General features: G+C 39.0%; 1 protein-coding gene and 1 pseudogene across 6 annotated transcripts in view; one reads left to right on the forward strand and one right to left on the reverse strand.

The window, feature by feature from the left end:
* The first annotated feature begins 679 nt into the window (after nucleotides 1-679).
* Nucleotides 680-24,206, forward strand: part of LRBA (LPS responsive beige-like anchor protein) — a 780,253-nt gene continuing 756,726 nt past the window's right edge. For 5 of the 6 annotated variants that reach the window (XM_058721178.1, XM_058721180.1, XM_058721181.1 and 2 more), the window contains exons 1-2: nucleotides 680-1,148; nucleotides 1,493-1,925. In XM_058721178.1, coding sequence (XP_058577161.1) covers nucleotides 1,713-1,925 — 213 coding nt within the window. In that variant the 5' untranslated portion in view covers nucleotides 680-1,148; nucleotides 1,493-1,712. The remainder of the gene's footprint in view (nucleotides 1,149-1,492; nucleotides 1,926-24,206) is intronic. The other variant, XM_058721179.1, reaches the window with a different exon arrangement.
* On the reverse strand, nucleotides 10,552-11,849 carry LOC131506997 (heterogeneous nuclear ribonucleoprotein A1-like; annotated as a pseudogene).

Here is a 24,206-nt window from a genome sequence, read left to right on the forward strand (position 1 = left end):
TCCTCGTGGACACGTCCCCCTGCACCCCCGCCCCATCCCCTTCCAAGCGGTGGCAGCTGTTTGGGGCATCCCAGTGGAAATCTCTCCGCAACTCTTCGCGGAGCGCCGCGGGCAGGCAGCAGCTGAAGGCAGTCAGGGGTGGGGACTCTGCTCCCATTAGACAAGGACTGCAGCCTTGCTGGCTCCAGCGCTGCCACCTCTCTGGCTCGTAGCGGTCCCTCAGGTGTCTTTCTCCAAGTCCAAGAAGACACCTTGGCAACGTGGGGCGGGGTCTCTCCGCGCTAGGAGACCCTATGGTAACTTAACGACGGAAGCAGCTCAGAATCACCTTCTCAGCTCTTGTCAAAGCACCTTCTCAGGTTGGGAGTGGGAGGTGAGGGGTGATAGCGGGGAGGGGGTGTGTGGGAAGAGTCGGCTCCTGGAAGCAAACATCTCTCCTTGCCGGGCCGGGACACATTTCGTGTTGTCTGAGCAACGCGCCCGCTAGGGTGCCCACCCTCACACGTAGTCCTGTCAGCAAGCCCTCGCCCAGCACCCCCGCCCTCTCGCGGCCCCACGCTGCCGCACGGTTGCCTCCGCCTTCGCGCCCTCCCGCCCCACCGTCCCGCGCGCTCGCGCACGCGCACGCCGCGCCCGGCAGCCCTCGGCGCTGTCATGGCGGCGAGAAGTAGTTTCAGTGGGTATAGGGACGTTCACGCGAGCCGTGGCGGGGCAAGCTGTGGCAGTAGCAACCTCACCACCACCAGCAGCCTCAGCTGCGGCGTCCATATCGCCAGCAGGGGCTGTTTTTGCAAAGGCTGAGCGCAGGGGTCGGGCGGGCCAGGAAGCATGGAGTTCTGTGCAGCCGCGGGCTCCCGGGGAGCGGAATAGGGAAACTTGGAGGCTGCGACCAGGTGCACTGACCTCTCTCTTCTCCCTCCTTTCCCCGCCTTCGCCGCCCGGCCTCCCCTCCCTTCTAGCCACAATACACACCTCCCCTCCTCTCGCCGTCGAACCTCAGGTGCCTGAGTGCTCCACTCCTCCCCCTGGGCCGAGCGTTGAGAATAATCACCGCCCCTTTCCCCCGCCTTTTCCTGCCCTGGATCTCCGCCGCCACCTCCGTCTCGCGGCTCCCTGGCGGGGGGTGAGGACGAGTCCGGAGTATCTGGGTGAGGAGGAACTTTCTACTTCTGTGGTAGCTTGGGGACCCCCACCCCCTTTCCTCGGACCCTTCATTTTCCAGCGACAGTTTCTCTTTCCGTGCACCTGTGAGGAGAGGTAGCTCTGCGCCTGAACCTGCGAGAGTGTGGGGGAGGAGTGAACCTGTTCAGGGGCCTCTTGAACCCGCCTTCACTCAGAATCTGTATCTTCGAGCCAGGGGGGTAGCGGGTGTCGGGTAGTGGGGTCCCTTTAGTAACTTATTTCACTGGCAATAACTATTCTCCTCTCCCCCCCCCCCCCCCCCCCCCAAACAAAACCTAGCGTATTTAACATTTATCTAATCTTCCAATAGGGTTTGGCGTTGTTGTCAGCCTCGGGCAGAGAGATTGGACAAATATTCTCCAAGAGGAGGAGGGTGACGCCAAGGACTTTACCCATCAACTGCTTTTGGGGTTTCTCCACAACTTGGAAGAGTGACCTTTTTCGTTTTGTGTTGCGTGTGTGTGCTTATTGCTAGTGCAGCATTTGCTGTCCCATAGTGACTCCGAGTTGTCCTTTCTCGCGAACTAGCAATGGCTAGTGAAGACAATGTCCCTTCCCCGCCACCAACAGGTGATGACGGGGGAGGTGGAGGGAAAGAAGAAACCTCTGCTGAAGAGGGTGCATTGTCCCTGAAACCAGGGCTCCCCATCAGGGGCATCAGAATGAAATTTGCCGTGTTGACGGGGTTGGTTGAAGTTGGAGAAGTATCCAATAGGGATATTGTAGAAACTGTCTTTAATCTGGTAAGTAAATATTTATTTTATAAGCATATATTCTTTTCACTGGGTTGGGGAACTAGACGTTAAAGCTGGAGCCATGTGCTTGCCTCATACAGATGATGGCTTTTTCCATGGATAGAAACACAAAATCCTACTGACCTAAATGAAAGATTTTTTTTGTATTTTTCAGTTTAAGGGGAGTTATGTAGATTTAGGTGCTCCAGGTTTTGTGAAAGTGAACAGATGACTATTGTGCTAAGGAAATAATTGTTGCTTGGAAGTATTTTGTGGGGGTTCCAGTGGAGGACTTTTATTATGTAAACATTTTTTTGGGTCTGCATTTCTCTTTAACATTTTAAATAAATTTTTGTGACTTTCTTTGGGTCTTGAGAAATGATGTAAGTGCCCTACATACTACTTACCCTTTTGAGTCTGCCTAGGTTATGTTTTGCTGTAAGTTTTGAACGTGAAAGTTTTGTTCACAGAGTTGGTGAAAGATTAATTTGCTGCAAAGTTAGTATTTTATATCTTGACCAATTTTATTTTTAGACATAGCTAACAAAAATTAAGTTTTGGAATGTATTCACGGTTACATCTTGTGAAAATTGAATGGCAGTTTGAAAAAGGATTGTGGCCGATGCAGCATAATCTTTATTTCTTTTGTAAATGCATGTGTAGCAGCAAAGCATATTTGGTCATTGGAAGTTGCTGGTTCTAAGAACTATGAATGTTACTTTTGAAAGGTGTATATGCAATACTTTTTCTCTGTTCCGTTCTTAGAAATGGTTATTTCTAATGGGGATTTTTAAAATTTCTTTACTCCAACTTCTGTTGCCCATCTACTTAAAGAATGAAAAGTAAATTTGGCCTTAACACTACTTCCACCTCTTCTACCTGTGTTAGAAGATAACAGATGGGAACAAATATGAATACAAAATAGCCGTAATAACCGTTCAGCGCCCTTCCCTTTTGCCTTTGTGTTTTCAAGGTTAGGCTTGTTTTATTCCAGGTCGGTTAATTATTTCCTTCACTAGACCTTTACCAATAGTCTGGTCACTTGCAGTACAACTTCTAGAATGAGAAAGGAACTAGATGAAATCACTTACTTTTGGAGTATAAAAACTTTGAACACTAGGGTATTTCTTTACCAGTTTGTTGTGTTGGAAGCTTACATATAAATACACATGTACACATTTTTTTAAGTTTATTTATTTTTGAGAGAGCACAGTCAGGGAAGAGAGGGAGAGACACAGAATCCAAAGCAAGCTCCAGACTGAGCTATCAGCACATAGCCCAATGTGGGGCTTGAACCCATGAACTGTGAGATGAGCCAAAGTCACATGCCTAACCAACTGACTGTAACCACCCACATTAAAAAAAAAAACAACTAAATATTATGGAAATCTTCAAATATACAAATAGGATAGTTGCTCTGGTATTCCTTATGCAGCTTCAACAATTATCAAAACTTTGGGGATCTTGTGTTTATGGTCTTTAAAAGTTTGTAAGTCTTTTTTTTTTTTTTTTTTTTTTAAAATTTTTTTTCAACATTTTTAATTTATTTTTGGGACAGAGAGAGACAGAGCATGAACGGGGGAGGGGCAGAGAGAGAGGGAGACACAGAATCGGAAACAGGCTCCAGGCTCCGAGCCATCAGCCCAGAGCCTGACGCGGGGCTCGAACTCACGGACCGCGAGATCGTGACCTGGCTGAAGTCGGACGCTTAACCGACTGCGCCACCCAGGCGCCCCAAAAGTTTGTAAGTCTTAAGGAGATATATGGTAAATTGGTTTATTCCTTTGCCTCAAAGTAAACTTGAAACCTTTTTTTTTTTTTTTTTAAAGTTCAGTTATTTTTTGAGAGACAGCGCATGTGCACTGGAGGAGAGGCGGGGTAGAGAGAGTGGGGGACTGAGGATCTGAAGTGGCTTTGCACCGACAGAGATCCTAATGGCGGGGCTCCAACCCACAAACCGTGAGATCATGACCTGAGCCGAAGTCGGACACTTAACTGACTGAGCCACCCAGGCGCTTCTCAAAAACCTTTTTTAAAGATTTTTTTTGTTGTTGTTAAAAAAATTTTTTTTAGTGTGTAGTTACATTTGAGAGATAGAGACAGCGTGCAAACAGGCGAGGAGCAGAGAGAGACCTAGACAGAATGTGAAGCAGACTCCAGGCTCTGAGCTTTTAGTAGAGAGCTGGACACGGGGCTGGAACTCATGAGCTGTGAGATCATGACCTGAGCTGAAGTCGATGCTTAAGTGACTGAGCCACTCAGGCGCTCCAAGATTTTATTTTTTTTCTAAACCTCGTGTACCTAGGATGATAAACAGAAATCTGTGGTAGTGATAGAGCCCGTAATTAGTTGTTTGTGTATGAAAAACAACATTCCTCTGGCAGAAGGAGGATTCAAACTTCTTTGTTCTTTATTTTTTTAAAAAAAATTTTTAATGTTTATTTATTTTTGAGAGAGAGAGAGAGAGAGAGACAGAGTGTGAGTGGGGGAGAGGCAGAGAGACAGGGAGACACGGAATCTGACGCAGGCTCCAGGCCCTGAGCTGTCAGCACAGAGCCCCATGTGGGGCTTGAACTCACTAACTCTGAGATCATGACCTGAGCCAAAGTCAGCCGCTTAACCATCTGAGCCACCAAGGTGACCCGAACTCCTTTGTTGTTTTGAATGCCCTGTGTGGAGGTGGATAACCTACCATAAGTCACCTGCATTTTAGTAAGGAATATCCAAATTCTGTAGTGATGGTTTGCTTATATGCTGCCTAAAATTGTGGGTCTGGTAGAGATTTTAGGATTATTGGTTAAATCACGCACAGCTACTTGTTTGCAGAGTAATAGGTGTCTGGTAAAAAGAGAGGGAAAATCTGTTGAGTTATACCTCCTCTCTACTGTCATTCTCTTCTCCTGTAGAGCAGAGGATTAGATTAGTTCCTCCCTTTTCCATTCTCCCTTACAATACTTTTCATGTTTCTTCATGGATATGTAGGTTGTTTGCCAGGCTTTAGAAAATCTTGAGAACTGACACTTTAGGTATCTGGTAAGCTAGTCCATCTCAATGTCATTAATACTATAGCACCTAAATATTTCTTGATAGTTATCAGCCTTAATCTTAATTTTGCTCAGAGAAGGAAATTACATTAAAAGTTGTGATTTTACAAGTTATGCTGTTTACCGTGTGCCAGGCAATGGGCCAAGTGCTTTACATAAGTTTTTAAATATTTCTTTGAACAACTATTTAATATAGATCTCATTTTATGGATGAGATCGAGACTGAAATGTTAAATAGATTGCCTACAATTTGTGTATAATGGTAACCTTTCCAGGAATACATCTGTCTCTTGAGTTAATGTAGAATTGTTTGCTTCTCTGAGCAGGTAGGTATAGCTGAGGCATAACTTCCCCCAGTATAAGGACACAAAAATCATTGGTCCTGCTAAATAAATATTAATGATGAAATCTCCATCAGTAGAATTCATTTATTCCTCTTTAACTTTCAAATAGCTTTCATATAACTGCATTAAATAGTAAAAAAAAAAAAAATTGCTTAAAAGCAAAAACATTTTTCTGGTCATTCACTTTTTTTACTTGGCATGTGGATGGGGAAAGTCTATCATTAACTTTTTTTATAGTCACTATGTTGGGTTAAGATTTATAAAATTGTGAAAAAAAGAATACAGACAGAAGAATATATAATATGTATAAGTAATGAAATATTATAATGATATAAGCTCTGTGAGCCATCTATGTACCTTAACCAGTATAGGGGCACTTGGGTGGCTCAGTCAGTTAAGTGGCCCACTCTTGATTTTGGCTCAGGTCATGATCTCTGGGTCATGAGATCAAGCCCCAAGCCCCTCGTCAGTGTGTCAGGCTCTGCACTGAGTGTGGATCCTGCTTGGGATTCTTTCTCCCTTTCTCTCTGCACCTCCCCCTCTTGTGCATGTGTATGCTCTCTCTCAAAATAAATAAACTAAAAAAAAAAAACCACTTTATTAACAGTGTCACTGAATCCTTATGTGTGTACCTCCTTTAACCTATCTTCACTGGATTTTTCATTAGTTAAGTTTAAACTTATTTATAGCTGTGATAACTTTTTCCTATTTTTCCAGGCATTTTGTTAAAATAGATTATGTACTTTTGATTCTTTTTTACTGATTATATGTTAAGCTACTTTATTATTTTTAAAAAATTTTTTTTAATGTTTATTTATTTTTGAGACAGAGAGAGACAAAGCATGAACGGGGGAGGGGCAGAGAGAGAGGGAGACACAGAATCGGAAGCAGGCTCCAGGCTCTGAGCCATCAGCCCAGAGCCCGCCGCGGGGCTCGAACTCACGGAGTCACAGACCGTGAGATCGTGACCTGAGCCGAAGTCGGACGCTCAACCGACTGAGCCACCCAGGCGCCCCTATGTTAAGCTACTTTAAACTATAATAATTGTGCTGTTAAAATTAAACAACTTCCCCAGGCATCTGGGTGGGTCAGTCGGTTGAGTGTCCAACTTCGGCTCAGGTCATGATCTTGCAGTCTGTGAGTTCGAGCCCCGTGTCCAGCTCTGTGCTGGCAGCTCAGAGCTGGGGCCTGCTTTGGATTCTGTGTCTCCCTCTCTCACTGCTCCTCCCCTGCTCATGCTCTCTCTCTCTCTCTCTGTCAAAAATAAAAATAAACATTAAAAAAATTAAAAAAAAATTAACTTCCCTTCCCCTAGAGTTGTCCAAATTAGTGGTAGAGCCATACATCCAGAGGTCTTTACAAAGTACTGCTTCCTAACTTTGCTAATGTAGCTTGAGCTTACTCTCCTGTAAATTCCTTTGAAATTTACCACTGTTCTTGTAATTTCTTTTGCAAATCTGTTTTATAGGTAAGTTTTGATTAATAGTACACTTGTGTATTCAGGTATTTCAAACTTGTAGTCAACTTTTACATTTTTCTTGTTGCAACTAAAACCATTTCATTTTGTTTTCATCTGTGTGCTAAAAAAAAATTGTCAGACGTTTGGACCCAGAGTAATTAATGTATTGGCATGTTTCCAAGAACTTGCTGCTGAGTTTAAGGCTTCCATCGGGTATTTAAAGGTATTCAGTTCAAGAATAGTGTTTCCCATGAGCTGGTGACAAATATATGTTTTCATGAAATTTGTTTAAAAAAGTATATGATTTTAATTAAAATGTTAAAGTTTAAAAGGTAGAATACATTTTTCATGACTCATTACATGTCATTTGATATAGGTCCTGCTAAATATTAATGGTGCAAACTTTTAATGCCTATAGGAGCTGAGCACCTCACACAGAGGCTCCATTACTATTGACTTGTGTTTAGAGAGTGTTCTTGTAGACTTAAAGGGGCAGCTTCTGTTCTACTTGGTTGTTACACTGCAGTAACATGGGCCCAATGGTGTCATACCTTTTGATTTTTCAGGAAGAATTGGAAATCTAGATTTTAAAAAACCACATTTAAAATTTTTTTTTTTTCAACGTTTTTTATTTATTTTTGGGACAGAGAGAGACAGAGCATGAACGGGGGAGGGGCAGAGAGAGAGGGAGACACAGAATCGGAAACAGGCTCCAGGCTCCGAGCCATCGGCCCAGAGCCTGATGCGGGGCTCGAACTCACGGACCGCGAGATCGTGACCTGGCTGAAGTCGGACGCTTAACCGACTGCGCCACCCAGGTGCCCCAAAACCACATTTTAAAATTTCCAGTTAAAAGATTACAAACTGCTGTGTGAGACATATAAAATTGTAGGTATTTTACAAGCCTTTATATGAACCTTTATTAGAAAGATACTCATGTAACGTACTTGTTAATGTGCCCTCCATCATGTTATGAGTGATAGAAAACTTGAACCTGTTTGAAACACAATAAAAAGGATTTGCAAGGCTCATTTATCTCCAAGTCCAAAGGTAGGGCAAGATTATAGTAACACAGTAATATTAAATACCAGTTTCTTTCCGTTTCTTTTCTGCTTTCTTCAGTCTGTTGTTATTCCTCCCATGGTTGTAGGATGGCTGCCAGTGATGGTTGGGCCATACATATTTTGTTCACATCTCTTAGGAGAGAGCCTCACTGTCCTGACATTCCAAACAAGAGTCCTGACTGGACTACTGAACCAGTGACTGTGGTCATTGAAATGGCTGATTGGCTTAAGCAAACCAGGACCAAGTACTGTACCTAAGGATGGGGTTAATTTTCTCTGAAGTACATGGGCTGTATGGGGAGAGGTGGATACACACAAATCCGGGTAAGAAATTGAAAGGATAATTGGATAGTGGATAGGCAGCCAATGATGTTCACTACTCTTTTCAAATGCATAATGGTAGTAATATAAAGATATTTGTGAAAGGAGAAAAAAAATCATTCATTAACCCAACACCCTGTTGTGATCTTGAGCAAGTTTTTTTAACCTATTTGTGCCAGTTTTTCCTCTGTAGAATGGGGAAACTACACTGTAGCAAGGATTAAATGAATAAAAACTTATAAATCACTTAAAATAATGTGTGGCACATTGAGTATTGTTATAAGTATTTGCTATTATTTTAATATTTGTAATTTTAGATAAGTTATCATACTCCAACCTTGTAAAATTTTTTTTTTTTTTGTATGTAGCTATTACTAGCCTTATTGGCTCTGAAATATGCTATGTAGTTCTTTTGGAATTTATTTAATAGTCGTGATATTTTAGAGATGACTTGTTTTTAAACACCTTTGTTGAGGTGTAATTTATATACCATAAAATTCACTTAATATAAGTATATAATTTAGTGATTTTCATTAAGTTTACAGAGCTGTGCAGGCATTACCACAGTCTAATTTTAGAACATTTACATCCTGTGTTCAAGATGTTTCGTAGTTCTGGCTCTTGCATTTAGGCCTATGATCCATTTTGAGTTGATTTTTGTGTGATGTGAGAAAATGATAAGATAGGGGTTAAATTCATCTTTTCTTTTTCTTTTTTCTTTTAAATATAATTTATCATCATATTGGTTTACATACAACACCCAGTGCTCATCCCAACAAGTGCTCTCCTCAATGCCCATCACCCATTCTAAATTCATCATTTTGTATGTGGATTTCACTGCTCTTTGTTGAAATGGGTATTCTTTCCCATTGAATTATACCTTTACATCTTTGTCAAAAATCAGTTGACTGTAAGTGTTAAGGATTTATCTGGACTTTTTTCCTTTGATCTGTATGTCTATTCTTCACCACGGCCACACTGTCTTGATTACTGAGGCTTTGTAATAAGTTTTGAAATAGGGATATATGTCCTCTTACTTTGTTCTTTTTTTTCAAGATTTTTTGGGCTATTTTAGATTTGTTGCATTTCTGTGTTAATTGTAGGATCAGCTTGTCACTTTTTGTGAAAAAGCAAGCTGGGATTTTGATGGGGAGGTGTTGAAGCTGTAGATAACTTTAGGGAATATTGAGTTTTCCATTGCATGCATTTGGACTTTCCATTTGTTTAGGTCTTCCTTAATTTCTTTAATCAATGTTTTGTAGTTTTCAGTATAAGAGGAAATGATGAAAAAAAAATTTTTTTTTTTTTGCTATTGAAATGCTTCCTTAGGCAGCTTTGTGTATTGAAATTTCCAGAAGTGGAATAAATGGCTCAAAGTATATGAACATTTATGTAGATCATGAGTAGATATTGTTATTGTTTATTGATGTTGATAAATAAAAGAAATGTGGATGAATTGATGAATTTTAAAAACTTTGTAGTTTCTTGGTGGTAATAGAATTCATCATTTAGGCCCCTTGTTTCCATTTAAGTTGGTTCATTTTATTTATTTATTTTTTTAATTTTTTTTTTTTTAATGTTTATTTATTTTTGAGACAGAGAGAGACAGAGTATGAACGGGGGAGGGTCAGAGAGAGGGAGACACAGAATCTGAAACAGGCTCCAGGCTCTGAGAGGTCAGCACAGAGCCCGACGCGGGGCTTGAACTCACCAACCGCGAGATCATGACCTGAGCCGAAGTCAGCCACTTAACCGACTGAGCCACCCAGGCGCCCCTAAGTTGGTTCACTTTAAACTGAGAAAACATTTAGGAAACCGAAAATAAGAATTTTTTTTTTTGTTTGTGAATTAAAAGAGAAAGAAAGGGTTTTCTTTCTCATCCTGACCTAGCTAAACTAATCTAGTATATTTTTTATATTGTAAAGTATCTTTTCATACACATGTTCTTTAAAATATTTTTAATAGGGGCGCCTGGGTGGCGCAGTCGGTTAAGCGGCCGACTTCAGCCAGGTCACGATCTCGCGGTCTGTGAGTTCGAGCCCCGCGTCAGGCTCTGGGCTGATGGCTCGGAGCCTGGAGCCTGTTTCCGATTCTGTCTCCCTCTCTCTCTGCCCCTCCCCCGTTCATGCTCTGTCTCTGTCTGTCCCAAAAATAAATAAAAAACATTAAAAAAAAAAAAATATTTTTAATAGTTTTTGTGTATCTGAAAGAAAAAAGTCCAGAATTGATTTCTATTTTATAATGCTTACTTAGATAATAAATTGTTTCATTTATCCTTTTACGTCTAGAACTTTTTACAGTGCTTGGTACTTCAAAGGTGTTTATTATATTAAATGGAAATGTCCTAATCTTATCATTTGCTAAATTACAATCATTAGTTAGCCTAGGTTTTTTTTTTTTTTTTTTTTTAAAGACACTTTTATTCAGCATCATGATCAGACTGTTACATTTAACAATCAACAGCATGGGTGCAAAAAAAAAAAAATCTACATTAAAACCCTTTGTTGGAATGCTTTACACTTTCCACAGAACAGGAACTAAAATAACCTGTTACACAGTTAATCACAAATACAGTCCTTGGGTTTTTTGCCCATACACATGAGTATTGTCTAAAACATGTCTTCTTTGTAGCAGTTAGGCCCTGCCACCATTGTGCTTGGCTGAGTTCACAAATCTATTGTAACCTGTAGCTACCCTGTCACTTCTCTGGCTCTCCTCTCCTGCTAAGCTTTGTTTCCTGATAGTAATTAAAACCTTCTGCCACTGCCATAGCTACTGCTGCTCCTGGAACTGCCATAACCACCTTGGTTTCATGATTTGGCAAAGTATTGGCCTTCACCACCATAGGGGTGAAGCTTCTGCCCCCCAAATTTCCTCCTTTCATGGGTCCCAAATTTGAAGATTGATTTTTGTAACTGCCAAAATCATTATAGTTTCCACCACCTCCGAAGTTGCTTCCATCATTACCAAATCTGTTATAACCATCTCTGATGCCACCATATCCACCACTACCTCGACTGCCACCAAAGCTGTCTTGCCCACTGAAGTTTCCTCCACGACCAAAGTTGTCATTCCCACCAAAACCACTTCCATGACCACCACCAAAGTTTCCAGAACTGCTTCTACCTCTTTGGCTGGATGAAGCACTAGCCATCTTTTGCTTAGATAGAGCTCTCTTTACTTCACAGTTGTGGCCATTCACAGTATGGTATTTCTGAATGACAATCTTGTCTAGAGTCATGGTCATCAAAGGTTACAAAAACAAAGCCTCTTTTTGTCACTGCCTTGGTCATTCATGATATCAATCACTTCCATTTTCCCATACTGTTCAAAATAATCTCTTAGATGATGTTCTTCAGTGTCTTTAATGCCACCAACAAAAATCTTTTTCACAGTTAAGTGGGGACCAGGTCTTTGAGAATCTTCTCTCAAGACAGCCCTCATTGGTTCCAAAACTCTTCCATCCATCCTGTGTGGCCTTGCATTCATGGCTGCATCCACCTCTTCCACAGTGGCATATGTGAGAAACTTGAAGCTTCTGGAGTGCTTGGTGTTTGGATCTCATTACCACACAGTCCGTGAGTGTTCCCCATTGCTCAGAATGGCTAATCAGACTCACATTGTCTGTTTTCAAAGCTCAAACCTCTGATGAAAAGCTTCCTCACCTGTTCAGAATCTTTGGGAGACTCTGACTTAGACATGATGGCAGTGGGAGGTGAGATTTAACGATGCTTCCTTGAGGTGTCCATGGGCAGAAAAGTTAGCCTAGTTTTATTCATTTCTGCAGAAGATAATGTTGTTAAGACCTTAATGCCATATTTCTTTTACTATTTTCTGACATTTCTTATGAAGATTCTTATCAGGTGGCTTGTGTTTTTCATTATACAGTTTTGAATTACCTTAATATCTGTTTTACCCCTAAGGAACAATTTTGTTAACTTATTTTCAGAATAGTCTCTTACAACCTGCTCTTAAAGTAGTTTTTTTTTTTTTCCTCTGATATTATTTCATGGAATGGGATATATACTCAGAAACCAACTTGTTTATAGTGAGTCTTTCTAGTGAGTCTTTGGCTTAAAAGCTGTTGGGACGGTATACAAAGTAAAAAAAAACAAAAACAAAAACAAGCTGTTGAGAGTACATGAATTCTTTCTAATTTGCTAAACTAATATCATAAAACACTCCCAGTTTTAGATTTTTAACATTTTTTGTGTGTTTTTGGTATCTTTTCTGATTCTTCAAAGATTTAATTGGATTTGTCCAAGAGTAATATATGTGCCTGAAATGTGCTATGTGAAGTACCAAATTTCTTGATGCTGGAGATTGTGGAGGACTGCATATTGGGGATTTTATAGAGCAGAGTCCTACTTTGGGTAGGAAGTTGGATACCAGATGACTTCTAAGGTTATGTAACTATCTGATGGTCATGCTCTAAGTTTTGTTATTTCTTCCTTTTTTTTTAATGTTTATTTATTTTTGAGCAAGAGAGACAAGACAGAGCATAAGCAGCAGGGGAGAGAGAGAGGGAGACACAGAATCTGAAGCAGGCTCCAGGCTCTGAGGTGTCAGCCCAGAGTCAGACACAGGTCTTGAGCTCACGAGCCACGAGATCATTCATGGTCTGAGTTGAAGTTGGATGCTTAACTCACTGAGCCCCCCAGGTACCCCAATTTCTGTTATTTCTATTGCACCTGGGTGTTTACATTTATTTCCCAGACATTAAAAAAAATTTTTTTTTTTTAACGTTTATTTATTTTTGAGAAAGAGAGAGATAGAGCATGATCAGGGGAGGGTCAGAGAGAGAGGGAGACACAGAATCTGAAACAGGCTCCAGGTTCTGAGCTGTCAGCACAGAGCCCGACGCGGGGCTCGAACCCACGAACTGCGAGATCGTGATCTGAGCTGAAGTTGGATGCTTAGCCGACTGAGCCACCCAGGCGCCCCATTCCCAGACATTTTTTGACCAGACTTATCTCATCAGTCTTTTAGTGATTTATGTTCTATAAAAACTGCAGTTTTAGAAATGAAGGGCTGGGTTTTTTTTAGTATATATCCTTAGAGAAAGATGAAGAACTGATGAGGTCTCAATTACGTTTTGTTAGAAATAAATCTCTTTCTTGGGAACTGAAAGAGATCTTGCCTAACAAGATCTTTGTTAATGAATAATAACTTGATTGGTGTGGTATTTTTATTTATAAGCTATAGTAAATCTTTTAAAGCTATGGGAATTTTAAATGGGACTCAATGAAGTGTTTGAATTTTGTTGTTTCTAGTGAAAATATGTTTCTCATAAAGTAGTACAAATATATTATCTTAAATCCTATGTATAGTATCTAGTTGAATCCAGTTTTTATGATCTTGGGGCTTCAATATCTTGACAAAAAATTGTTATTATATCTCAGAGCTTATAACTGTATATGTATATAAAAACATTTTAACACAAAGCATTTAAAAAAAGTGTTGATTTTGTTAATACATGAAATTAAGAAAAAATAGTCTTGATAGTAATATGATAATCAGTTTCAAATGAGTGTCAACAAATCTTTTCTAAAAACAAAGTAGGAACTGATATAAAGAGGCTCACTGGTATCTAAAATGGAGAAAATATTATTAAAGAAAATTATATAAAGGTATTGTAAAATGATTATTAACATTATTACCAACGCATTTTTTTTTTTTTAAATTAGTTTTTATTTGAGAGACTGTGTGTGTGTGCGCACATACGTGAGTGCAAGGGAGGGGCAGAGGGAGAGGGAGAGAGCACAGAGCCTGACGTGGGGCTTGATCCCAGGACTCTGGGATGATGACCTTAGCTGAGATCAAGAGTCAGTTGACTGAGCCACCCAGGTACCCCTCACCAACTAATTTTCCTAGATCAAATTGCTGTGAAATTAATAGACATCCAGCAGACACAAAATCCAAAGCATTTCAGAATAATTTTCTTTACTGTAGTTGTCATTGGATGGGTAAGGCAGTGCCCATGACCAGAAGTGTGAGTGGGTGATTTTGTTAGTTTCCTAAAACATTTGGTAGATTTAATGGTTCTTTATTTTCTAAGGTTTTTGGGGGTTAAGTTTTTATTTTCTTTAATGGTAAGTTGATTTATGACCCTTGAGGTAGGGGACACATATATTGATAACTGGTATGCTTTTGAGTTAAAATTAATTTGTTATTTTGAGGTGTTTTGGTGGCTTAGCACAGAGCCTACTTAAGATTTTCTCTCTCTCTCCCCCCCTCTCCCACTCTCCCCTGTTCATGCTCTCTTACTCTCTCTCTAAAATAAAAAAAAAATATTTTGAGTTATAATAGATAATAGCAATATCTAAGACTTATTAAGTATGCCAGGTCCTGTTTGATGTATGTATTGATCCAAGTTAATTCTTAGAGTTCTCACAGATAGGTGTTAGGTGTTTCTGCCAAAATGTCTTGTGTTCTGCAAAAGTGTACTAAAAATAACAGGATTTATGGGGAAAGATAGGATTGGGGTGGGCCATTCAAAACCTGTGGGACCTTGTAACTGGAATACTAACAAAATCAATAATAATCCTGATGAAAATACTAGCAAGGTTAAATCTCTACTGATATTTTCATGTTAGCATCACATTCACTTTGTGGAACTAACTAACCCTAGAGTTTATGCTTCCTTCTTTGAGATGTAGGCTTGGTTTCTTTAGCTTCTGATAGACAACATTTTTATCAGTACTAAATGTCTGATCCAATGTGTAGCTTTCCTTAATTCATTGTTTTAGTACAGAAGGAAATGTCTTTGTACTTTCTTCATTTGTACTTACAGATTGTCAGATACTTAATGTCGTGGAAAAAGCATACTAATTCTAGGAATCATTAAGCCAGGCACTATTTGTGTTAAAGGAAAGCAGTTCTGCAAATTTTTAGGTTTTTCATAAGGTCTTCATATATTGCCAAGGATTTCTTTTTTATTCTGTTGGAAACAATTACGTATCAACCAGCATCACTTGCACACTATTTCTATATTATTCTACTCTTTAACAATTCTGTAGGAGGTAATTCAAGGCAAAGATATAAGTTATAGTAGAACAGATTGTACTGTTATAATATTCACTTTATAAATGATGAAACTGAGATACAGAAGACAAGTAGCTTGGTTAAGTCACTGAGCAGTTTATATTGTTGAGATTGAAGCTCAGGGAATCCATAACCTGAGCTGTTAACCACTAAACCGTATATGGTTTATAATTACAAAAAACCTGAAATGTGAAAAAGTGGTTTGAGGCATCTTTCAGTCTTGTAATTGAATAGTAACTTGGAAAGTATCTAGATTGTTTACAACTTGCCTAATAGTCAAGATTTGCGTTATGGAAGGTAGGCCCCCCCCCCCCCCCCATAACCTAAAATACGTATGAGGAAGAGAAAGGTTTTAATGAATGTGATTTTTATTTTTTATTTTTTGAATGTGATTCTTAAATTGGATGGAATTAATTACATAATCTTTATACAAGATATTGTAGTTTGCTTCTTTACTTTCATGGTTAATATTTAGTTGGCTTAATTTTCAGTATTGAAATGAACTTGTTTATTGATTGTATAAGAAACTGAATTTTTATTTTTTTTTATTTTTTATTTTTTTTAAATTTTTTTTTTCAACGTTTTTTATTTATTTTTGGGACAGAGAGAGACAGAGCACGAACGGGGGAGGGGCAGAGAGAGAGGGAGACACAGAATCGGAAACAGGCTCCAGGCTCCGAGCCATCAGCCCAGAGCCTGACGCGGGGCTCGAACTCACAGACCGCGAGATCGTGACCTGGCTGAAGTCGGACGCTTAACCGACTGCGCCACCCAGGCGCCCCTAGAAACTGAATTTTTAAAAAATTTTCATTAAAAAATTTTTATTTATTTTGAAGTAAACTTACCTCCAATGTGGGGCTTGAACTCATGACCTTGAAGTCAAGAGTCACATGCTCTATCAACCAAGCCAGCTAGGTGCCCCAGGAAAGTGTGGGGTTTTAGTAATCTTTTTTTGTGACTTTATACTGATCTCAGTGAGCGCATTAATAGGAAAAGATGATGCTTTTGTTAATCAGTTGCAGAAGTTAATACCATTTGTTGTCTTTAGTTGTTTGTCAGGATGTAGTCATAGTTTCATTTGTTCAGATGACCTTTCCTTGAAGTTGATTTGTTTCCATGATAGATTTACCAAATAAAGTACCATATACTCAAATTTATGGGACAAGATTATTTTTTCTTCCAAAAAATTAGGGTGTATATTTTATTTATTTTTTTTTTTTTCAACGTTTATTTTATTTTTTTTTTTGGGACAGAGAGAGACAGAGCATGAACGGGGGAGGGACAGAGAGAGAGGGAGACACAGAATCGGAAACAGGCTCCAGGCTCTGAGCCATCAGCCCAGAGCCTGACGCGGGGCTCGAACTCACAGACCGTGAGATCGTGACCTGGCTGAAGTCGGACGCTTAACCGACTGCGCCACCCAGGCGCCCCTTAGGGTGTATATTTTAACTGGGGTTTAGCATTTAACTTTTCAAAGAATATGTTTATTTAAGAAGTCAAAGATCAACTGTAAATAAGATTGTATTTTATTTTTTAAAGTTTTTTTTTTTGAGGGGGAGGGGCAGAGAGAGAGAGAGAGAGAGAGAGAGGGAGGGAGAGAGAATACCAAACAGGCTCTGTGTTTTGTGATGATCCTGATGTGGGGCTCAGTCTCACAACCGTGAGATCATGACCTGAGCCAAAATCAAGAGGTGGACTCTTAACCAGCCGAGTCACTCAGGTGTGCCCTGTCTATGAATAAGATTTTAGAGTGGAACATTTTACATGTTGCTATATTGACGACTCCTTTTATGCTTTAATAACATGACATTATTCCCTTTTATTAAACATGTATTTATTTTCATTGGGATCAATCCATTTACTCGTTCAATGAATATTTGTGGAGCAGAAATGGTGTGCTATTACATGGTGCTGGCAATAAAACAGTGAGCAAGAGAGGTATGGACTTTACCTTCATGGAGTTTAAAGTGTCAGTTCTTTAGCCTCTAGGTACTCCCATTTTTTTGCTGTACTTCTGTCCTTCAGTTTATTAAATTTATTTTCTGATACTTGTATACTCCACTCTTGTTCCTGACTGTTGATCTCTAATAAAATGTAAAGTTTATCATCTTTGTGACATTTATATGTTGACTACATTGATTATATTATTAGAGATGATGATGTCTCTCATACATCTTTTACTTGGAATTCTTTATCTTCTTCCCTCTTACCCGTCTAAAGCATCTAGGACAATCTAATGGCAATATATATGAAATACAGTGTGGTACTTAGTTTCTGGCTGTATTACCAACCTGTGTAGAATGAGGTGGTGGAGGGATGCATGTGGATAAATTTTTAATGTCCTTTATGACTTTGCCAGTACATTTCTTTTTTTTTTTTTTTTTTTAATTTTTTTAATGTTTATTTCTGAGACAGAGAGAGAGCATGAGTGGGGGAGGGGCAGAGAGAGAGGGAGACACAGAATCAGAAGCGGCTCCAGGCTCTGAGCTGTCAGCACAGAGCCCGATGTGGGGCTTGAACTCACAAACTGTGAGATCATGACCTGAGCCGAAGTCGGTCGCTCAACTGACTGAGCCACCTAGGCGCCCCTGCCAGTACATTTCTATTTAGATTTTTTTTTGATAGAACTCAGTTTGGAGGAACCTGGTGGTTCAGTTGGAAGAGCATGTGACTCTTGTTAAGAAAAAAATGTTTTTTTATGTTTTTTTATTTTTGAGAGAGAGACAGAGCATGAGTGGGGAAGGGTTAGAGACAGAGGGAGACACATAATCTGAAGCAGACTTCAGGCTCTGAGCTGTCAGCATAGAGCCTGACATGGGGCTCGACCCCACAGACTGCGAGATCATGACCTGAGCTGCAGTTGGACACTTAACCCACTGATCCACCCAGGCACCCGGAGTAACATGTGACTCTTGATCTTGGGGTTGTAGGTTTGAGCTCAGTGTTGTATGTAGAGATTATTTAAAAATTCTTCAACTCGTAAATTTGAACTTTTTTGTGATATTTAACAGTATACTGATGGTGATTTGGTCTTTTATGTGATAATTCGGGGTCATTAATTTGAATATTGGTGTTGGAATATCATTTGGAATACTGAATATTTCTGTACTCCTTTCTCTCTTCTACATCTTCAGTATACTATGCTAGTTGAGATACTCAATTATTTTCCTGTATAGTTGGAATAATTTACTTGCTGGTATTCCTGCTTCTCTAGTCTCTTTCAAATACCTTCCACAACTTCTGGAATATTTTATGTACAGTTAAAATATGACCATTTGATTTTCCTTTCAAAATCTTTGTACAGTTTTTCATTCTTTTCTGGGTAAAGGCCAAGTTACTTAATATGACAGATAAGTAATCTGGATTTTGGCTTATTTCTTACCATTCCCTTCCTCAAATTTGTTTGTATAGTATTGAACTTTGATGCTCTTAAGTTTCTGCTCCCACGTGACAAGTCCCTTCCATTTGTATTTCATTGATCAAGGGAAATCATATGGCCGTGCTTGTGTTATCATCTCATTCTTTAGTTTCACAGGATAAGTGCATATAATCCCCTTGTAGGCAGAGGCACTGAATATTGGAGAACAGGAAGATTATATTTCTTCACAGTTCTTAGACTTACTGATATTTACTAAATGGTTGGCTCACATGTATGTCTTGTATATCACTCTGTTTTTTGTTTCTGTTTCTGAAGTGTATCCTTTAGTAGTTCTTTCATTGAGGGTTTTTGAGTGGTAAACTCTGTTTTTGTTTAGAAATTTCCTCATATTGACCTTGCTCTTGAATGTAGTTTAGCTGGATGCAGGTTTCTAGTTGACAATAATTTTCTCTTAATATTTTGAAGATACTGTTCTGTTCTTATTGTTGAAGTTATTGCTGTTAATAGTTGTAATTGCTTAACTTTATGGGTAATCTGTTTCTATGGTTGCTTTTAAGATTCTTTCTTTGACTTTGGGGTTTTGTAGTTTCACCATAACCTATGTATGGGTGGTGGTACTTCCTAAATTTGAGGATTCGTGTTTTTTTCTAGAGAATTTTCATGAATAATGGCTTTTCTTCATTTTATCTATTTGTATTTTGGAACTCTTAATACATGACATGTTGGTTTTTTTCCCATTCTATCCTTCATGTCTCTTAATGTTTCATATTTTCAATCTCACTTGTGATTCATATCTTTTTTTAATGTATATTTATTTATTCTCGAAAGACAGCAAGCGAGCAGGGGAGGCGCAGAGAGAGAGGGAGACAGAGAATCCTAAGCAGGCTCTGTGCTGTCAGCACAGAGCCCAATGTAGAGCTCAGACTCATGCGCTGGGAGATCATGACCTGAGCCAAAATCAAGAGTTTTTTTTTTTTTTTTTTAAGAGTTTTATGTTTGACTGAGCCACCCAGGTGCCCCTAAATTTTTTTATTTTTTTTTTAATCAGCATTGGGTTTCCAGTTTATGACAATAGTGTGAATTTGAACTCCCAAACCTATGAAGATCATCCCAGAATTTATTTTCCCAGAGAAAACTTTTTTTCTCTTTCTTTTTTTAAGATAGTAGCCCAGCCAAAGACTGGCTATTTGTAATTTCCTTTTGCCAGTTGGTGAGTTTTTTGGAGGGGAGGAGGAAGGGAGATCTACTTTTTGAGCTTTAAGAGTACCATATGTATATGGAGATTTAATTTCTATTTCCCCACCTTGAGTGGGCACAGTACTTTATTTTGTGTTTCTACATAGGCATTAAAATGCTAGTCCCTAGGTCACTAGCCTTCCTTCCTGCGCCCCTTTAGCAGTTGTTATAACAGTTCAAATTCTTACTGTTTTTCTGTTTCTTCATTTTAGGCTCTTAGAGATTGCCTTTTTTTCTTGAAAGCTTAGGTCTACATTGAAAAGTAGTTTTTGTTATATTTACCTAATATTTGTAGATGTTTGTAAAGTTTTTTTTTTTTATTTTTTTTAGGCCATCTTAGTCCTGTCTTGCTGGCACTATATTATACAACTATAACATAGAACAAAATAATGGGTATATAATAGCCAGTGAAGAAAATATAGGACCAATTTATAGTATATTAGGTCAGGTTATTTCCCACCTAGAAATACTGAGGTAATTATAGGTAATAGAATTGTGTAGATCAATGAAGACGTTGTAGGGAAAGAAAATTTGTCATTTTTCTTTTTTTTTTAAGCCCTTGTATTTATATATACAGATAGATGAGCAATTTTCATCTTAGAAACAACCCTGTATTACCAAAGGAAAATAAATAAAAGTTCTTGGGAAATTGTATGTGTGGACGTTGTGTTTTAAATTTTGGTAATTAAAGGAGTTTTCTGACCTTTTAGAATTGTAGAATGTTATAAAATGGTGAAAAGAAACCTTATTTTTTTTCTTCTGACCCCTACTCATGCAAAAGAAACAACTTAGAAAAAATATATTATTCTTCGAGTCTTAATTCTTTATAAGTTCCTGGTAATTTCGATGGAATGCTAATAAGCTGCATCGAAATCTCATTTGTATTAATAGGGAGCTTTATAGTTTTATTATTATTATTATTTTTTTAAATTTTTTTTCAACGTTTTTTATTTATTTTGGGACAGAGAGAGACAGAGCATGAACGGGGGAGGGGCAGAGAGAGAGGGAGACACAGAATCGGAAGCAGGCTCCAGGCTCCGAGCCATCAGCCCAGAGCCTGACGCGGGGCTCGAACTCACGGACCGCGAGATCGTGACCTGGCTGAAGTCGGACGCTTAACCGACTGCGCCACCCAGGCGCCCCTAGTTTTATTATTTTTAACATGTTCATCTGCCCAAGGATGAACTCTTAAAATAGTTGTGAGTCAAATGATGACCATTTGTTAATCTCTTAGATACTACAGTTAAATTGACAAGATGGCTTTTGACATAAAAATTTCAGGAGCCTTGTTTCAGAACAGTAGAGATTGTTGTGTTGACTAATTTCTGTTAAGTGAGATATTTAAGAAATAGTTTAGCTAAGTTCTAAATTCAGCATAGTAGATTGTCTAAATATTTTTCTAGTTTATATTGTTGGACATGATTTTATATTCTGTGGGTTAAGTGCATGAACAGTTACATCAAATTATTCAAGTGGTGCTTCAGGAGGAAAGACTGAAATTAATGCTTTGTCCTGTGATCCAGTTGTAAGAAAGCTGAACTTGAATGTAAATTAGGGTGTGTGACTGAGTGTCAATTACGTATAGGCAATGTAAGTGTTTTATAAGGATTATCTCATTTAATTCACAAAATAGCTCCTTGAGGTAGTACTTTATTAAACTTTTTTTTTTTTTTGAGAGAGAGAGAGAGAGAGAGAGAGAGAGAGAGAGTGCACGCACAAGTGGGGGGGGAGGGGCAGAGAGAGAGTGAGAGAGAGATTCATAATCAGGCCCCAGCAAGGAGCCCAACATGGGGCTATGACGGCTGTGAGATTATGACCTGAGCCAAAATCAAGACTAGGATGCTTAACCAACTGAGCTTCCCAGGTGCTCCTTAAACTAGTTTTTTAACAAGAAAACAGGACTGGAGAGGTTAGGTTGCTAGGTTGCCTTTATTTCTTAACAGTTATTTTATAAAGTAGTTAAAATATATAACTTATAATAAAACCCAGTTTTAGTTAGAGAAGGAATACAAGTAAACTAATTAGTAGATAGGAAAATGGAAGCCAGATGCCTCCCCCTGAGATTATCAAACACAACTGTATTTCCTTTTTTCATTCTTCATTTCAATGGTATCACTTTGCCTTTATCAGAAACTTGATATTTTAAAAATGTTTATTTACTTTTGAGAGAGAGAGAGCATGTGTGTGTACGTGGAAGGGGCAGAGAGAGAGAGAGAGAGAGAGAGAGAGAGAGAGAATCCCAAGCAGGCTCTGCTCTGTTAGCCCAGAGCCTGACTTGGGACTTGATCCCATGAACCGTGAGATCATGACCTGAGCTGAAATCAAGAGTCGATGGTCAACTGACTGAGCCACCCAGGTGCCCTGACCAGAAACTTGATTTGACTTATCTTTTTCCTTATTCCCACAACCAGTCCATCACTAAATAGTCTCCTTAATTCTGACCCCAAGTATCTCTTGCTAAGATTATTTTTAACACCTTTCAGAACTGTTTGTTTCTTCTGCCATACCATTCCACAGCGTGGTTTATAAGGCTTTACTCTTATACTTTGTTTCCTCTGTCATCATGACCACTCTATACACTATACTCAAGCCCATACTGACTTTTTCTTACACCTTTCTTGGGTCCTGTCTCTGTAACTTCTGTGCTTTTCTATCAGCTGTTCTCTCTGCTTGGATGCTTTTCTTCCTTCTTTGTCCATTATAGTTATACTCACACTTTAAGACATAGTTTAGATACTGTGTTCTCTAAGAACCCTTTGCTCCACTGCAGAATTTTACTCTTCCTCCATCCCACCACAGAACTTTGTTTATAACTTATTATGGCATTTACCTCGTTCTTTTATGTGTTTATATGTTACCCCAGACTATGAGCTTAAAGGCAAAGACTATATTTATGCCATCTTTTTTTTTTTTAATGAGGCTTAATTAGGTATAATTTCCATGGGATAAAATTCATCCCTTTTAGGTGTACAGTTTGATGTATATAGTATCCATCATCACATTTGGGATGTAGGATATTTCTGCGACTTCCAGAGAGTTTCCTTGTGCCTCTTTGTAGTCAGTCTTCTCGCTCATTCTCAACCTTTGGCAGCCAGTGATCTAATTTCTGTTCCTATCATTTTGTCTTTTTCTGAATGTCAAATAAAAATGGAATCATACAGTAGGTATCTTTTTGTGACCAACTTCTTATACTTAGCATACTGAATTTGAGATTGCTTCTAGTTCTTGCATATATTAATAGTTGTTTCTTTTTATTGCTGCATTGTATTCTATTGTATGGATGTACCACAGTTCATTCAGTCACCAGGTGGTTTCCATTAGCCATTATGGGATAAAGCTGCTCCAGAACATTTCCATACAAGTCCTTGTGTGGGCATGTTTTAATTTTTCCTAGGTAATACCTATGAGGCTTTTTTTTAAAGTTTATTTTTGAGAGAGACAGAGCGTGCACAAGTGAGCCGGGGAGGGGCTGTGAGAGAGGGGGACAGAGGATCAGAAGCAAGTTTTGTGCTGACAGCACAGAGCCCGATGCAGGACTTGATCTCAGGAACCACAAGGTCATGACCTGAGCCGAAGTCAGATCCTTAACTGACTGAGCCACCCAGGCACCCCACCAAGAGCCTTTGTTTGTTTGTTTATTTATTTATTTATTATTTATTTATAAATGTTTTTTTATTTTTGAGAGAGAGCACATGAGTAGGGAGAGAGAGGGAGACAGAGGATGCAAAGTGGTCTTGGCACTGACAGCAGAGAACCTGATGTAGGGCTCAAACTTACAAATTGTGAGATTATGACTTGAGCTGAAATAAGAATTGAACACTTAACCAATTGAGCCACCCAGGTACCCCCCTAAGAGGCTTTTCAACTTGAGTTACAATGCCAAGGAAGCTTCCAGTTAAAAAAATAACAGAATCCAGATTGGAAGGAAAAGAAGAGGCAGCCCAAGGGAGTGAAGGGGAATGACATTTTCACTTGCCATAGGTAGAGAGAGAGAAAATCTTAGGTGGAAATTTCTACCTTCCTCTAAACGATAGGAAAAAATAATAGAATGTACCAGTCAAGTAACAGTATACCCTGTGGGACCAGAGAATAGAGAAGCTAGCTGAAAACCTGCTCATTAGAGTCAAAATTTGACTTGCTTTAGGCAAAAATACCCTTAAAATTTTATTCCATAGCAAGTTTTCATGTCTTAACATTTCCTCATCCATGCCAATGAGTTGGCATTTTCACATGGAATTTATATTATGCAGTAGTCCCAATGATTTGAGGCTCTTGGGACTGTGATGGACTATGATTTGCAATTAATAATATTTTATCCCCACTCCAATAATGACGAGCTAAAACATAAATACAGCAATACAGGTATTAGAGAAATTGTCTTCAATTTCTAATTGTCTTC

The sequence above is a fragment of the Neofelis nebulosa genome, chromosome 3 (genome assembly GCF_028018385.1).
Source record: "Neofelis nebulosa isolate mNeoNeb1 chromosome 3, mNeoNeb1.pri, whole genome shotgun sequence".
In the NCBI taxonomy this organism is placed as follows: Eukaryota; Metazoa; Chordata; class Mammalia; order Carnivora; family Felidae; genus Neofelis; species Neofelis nebulosa.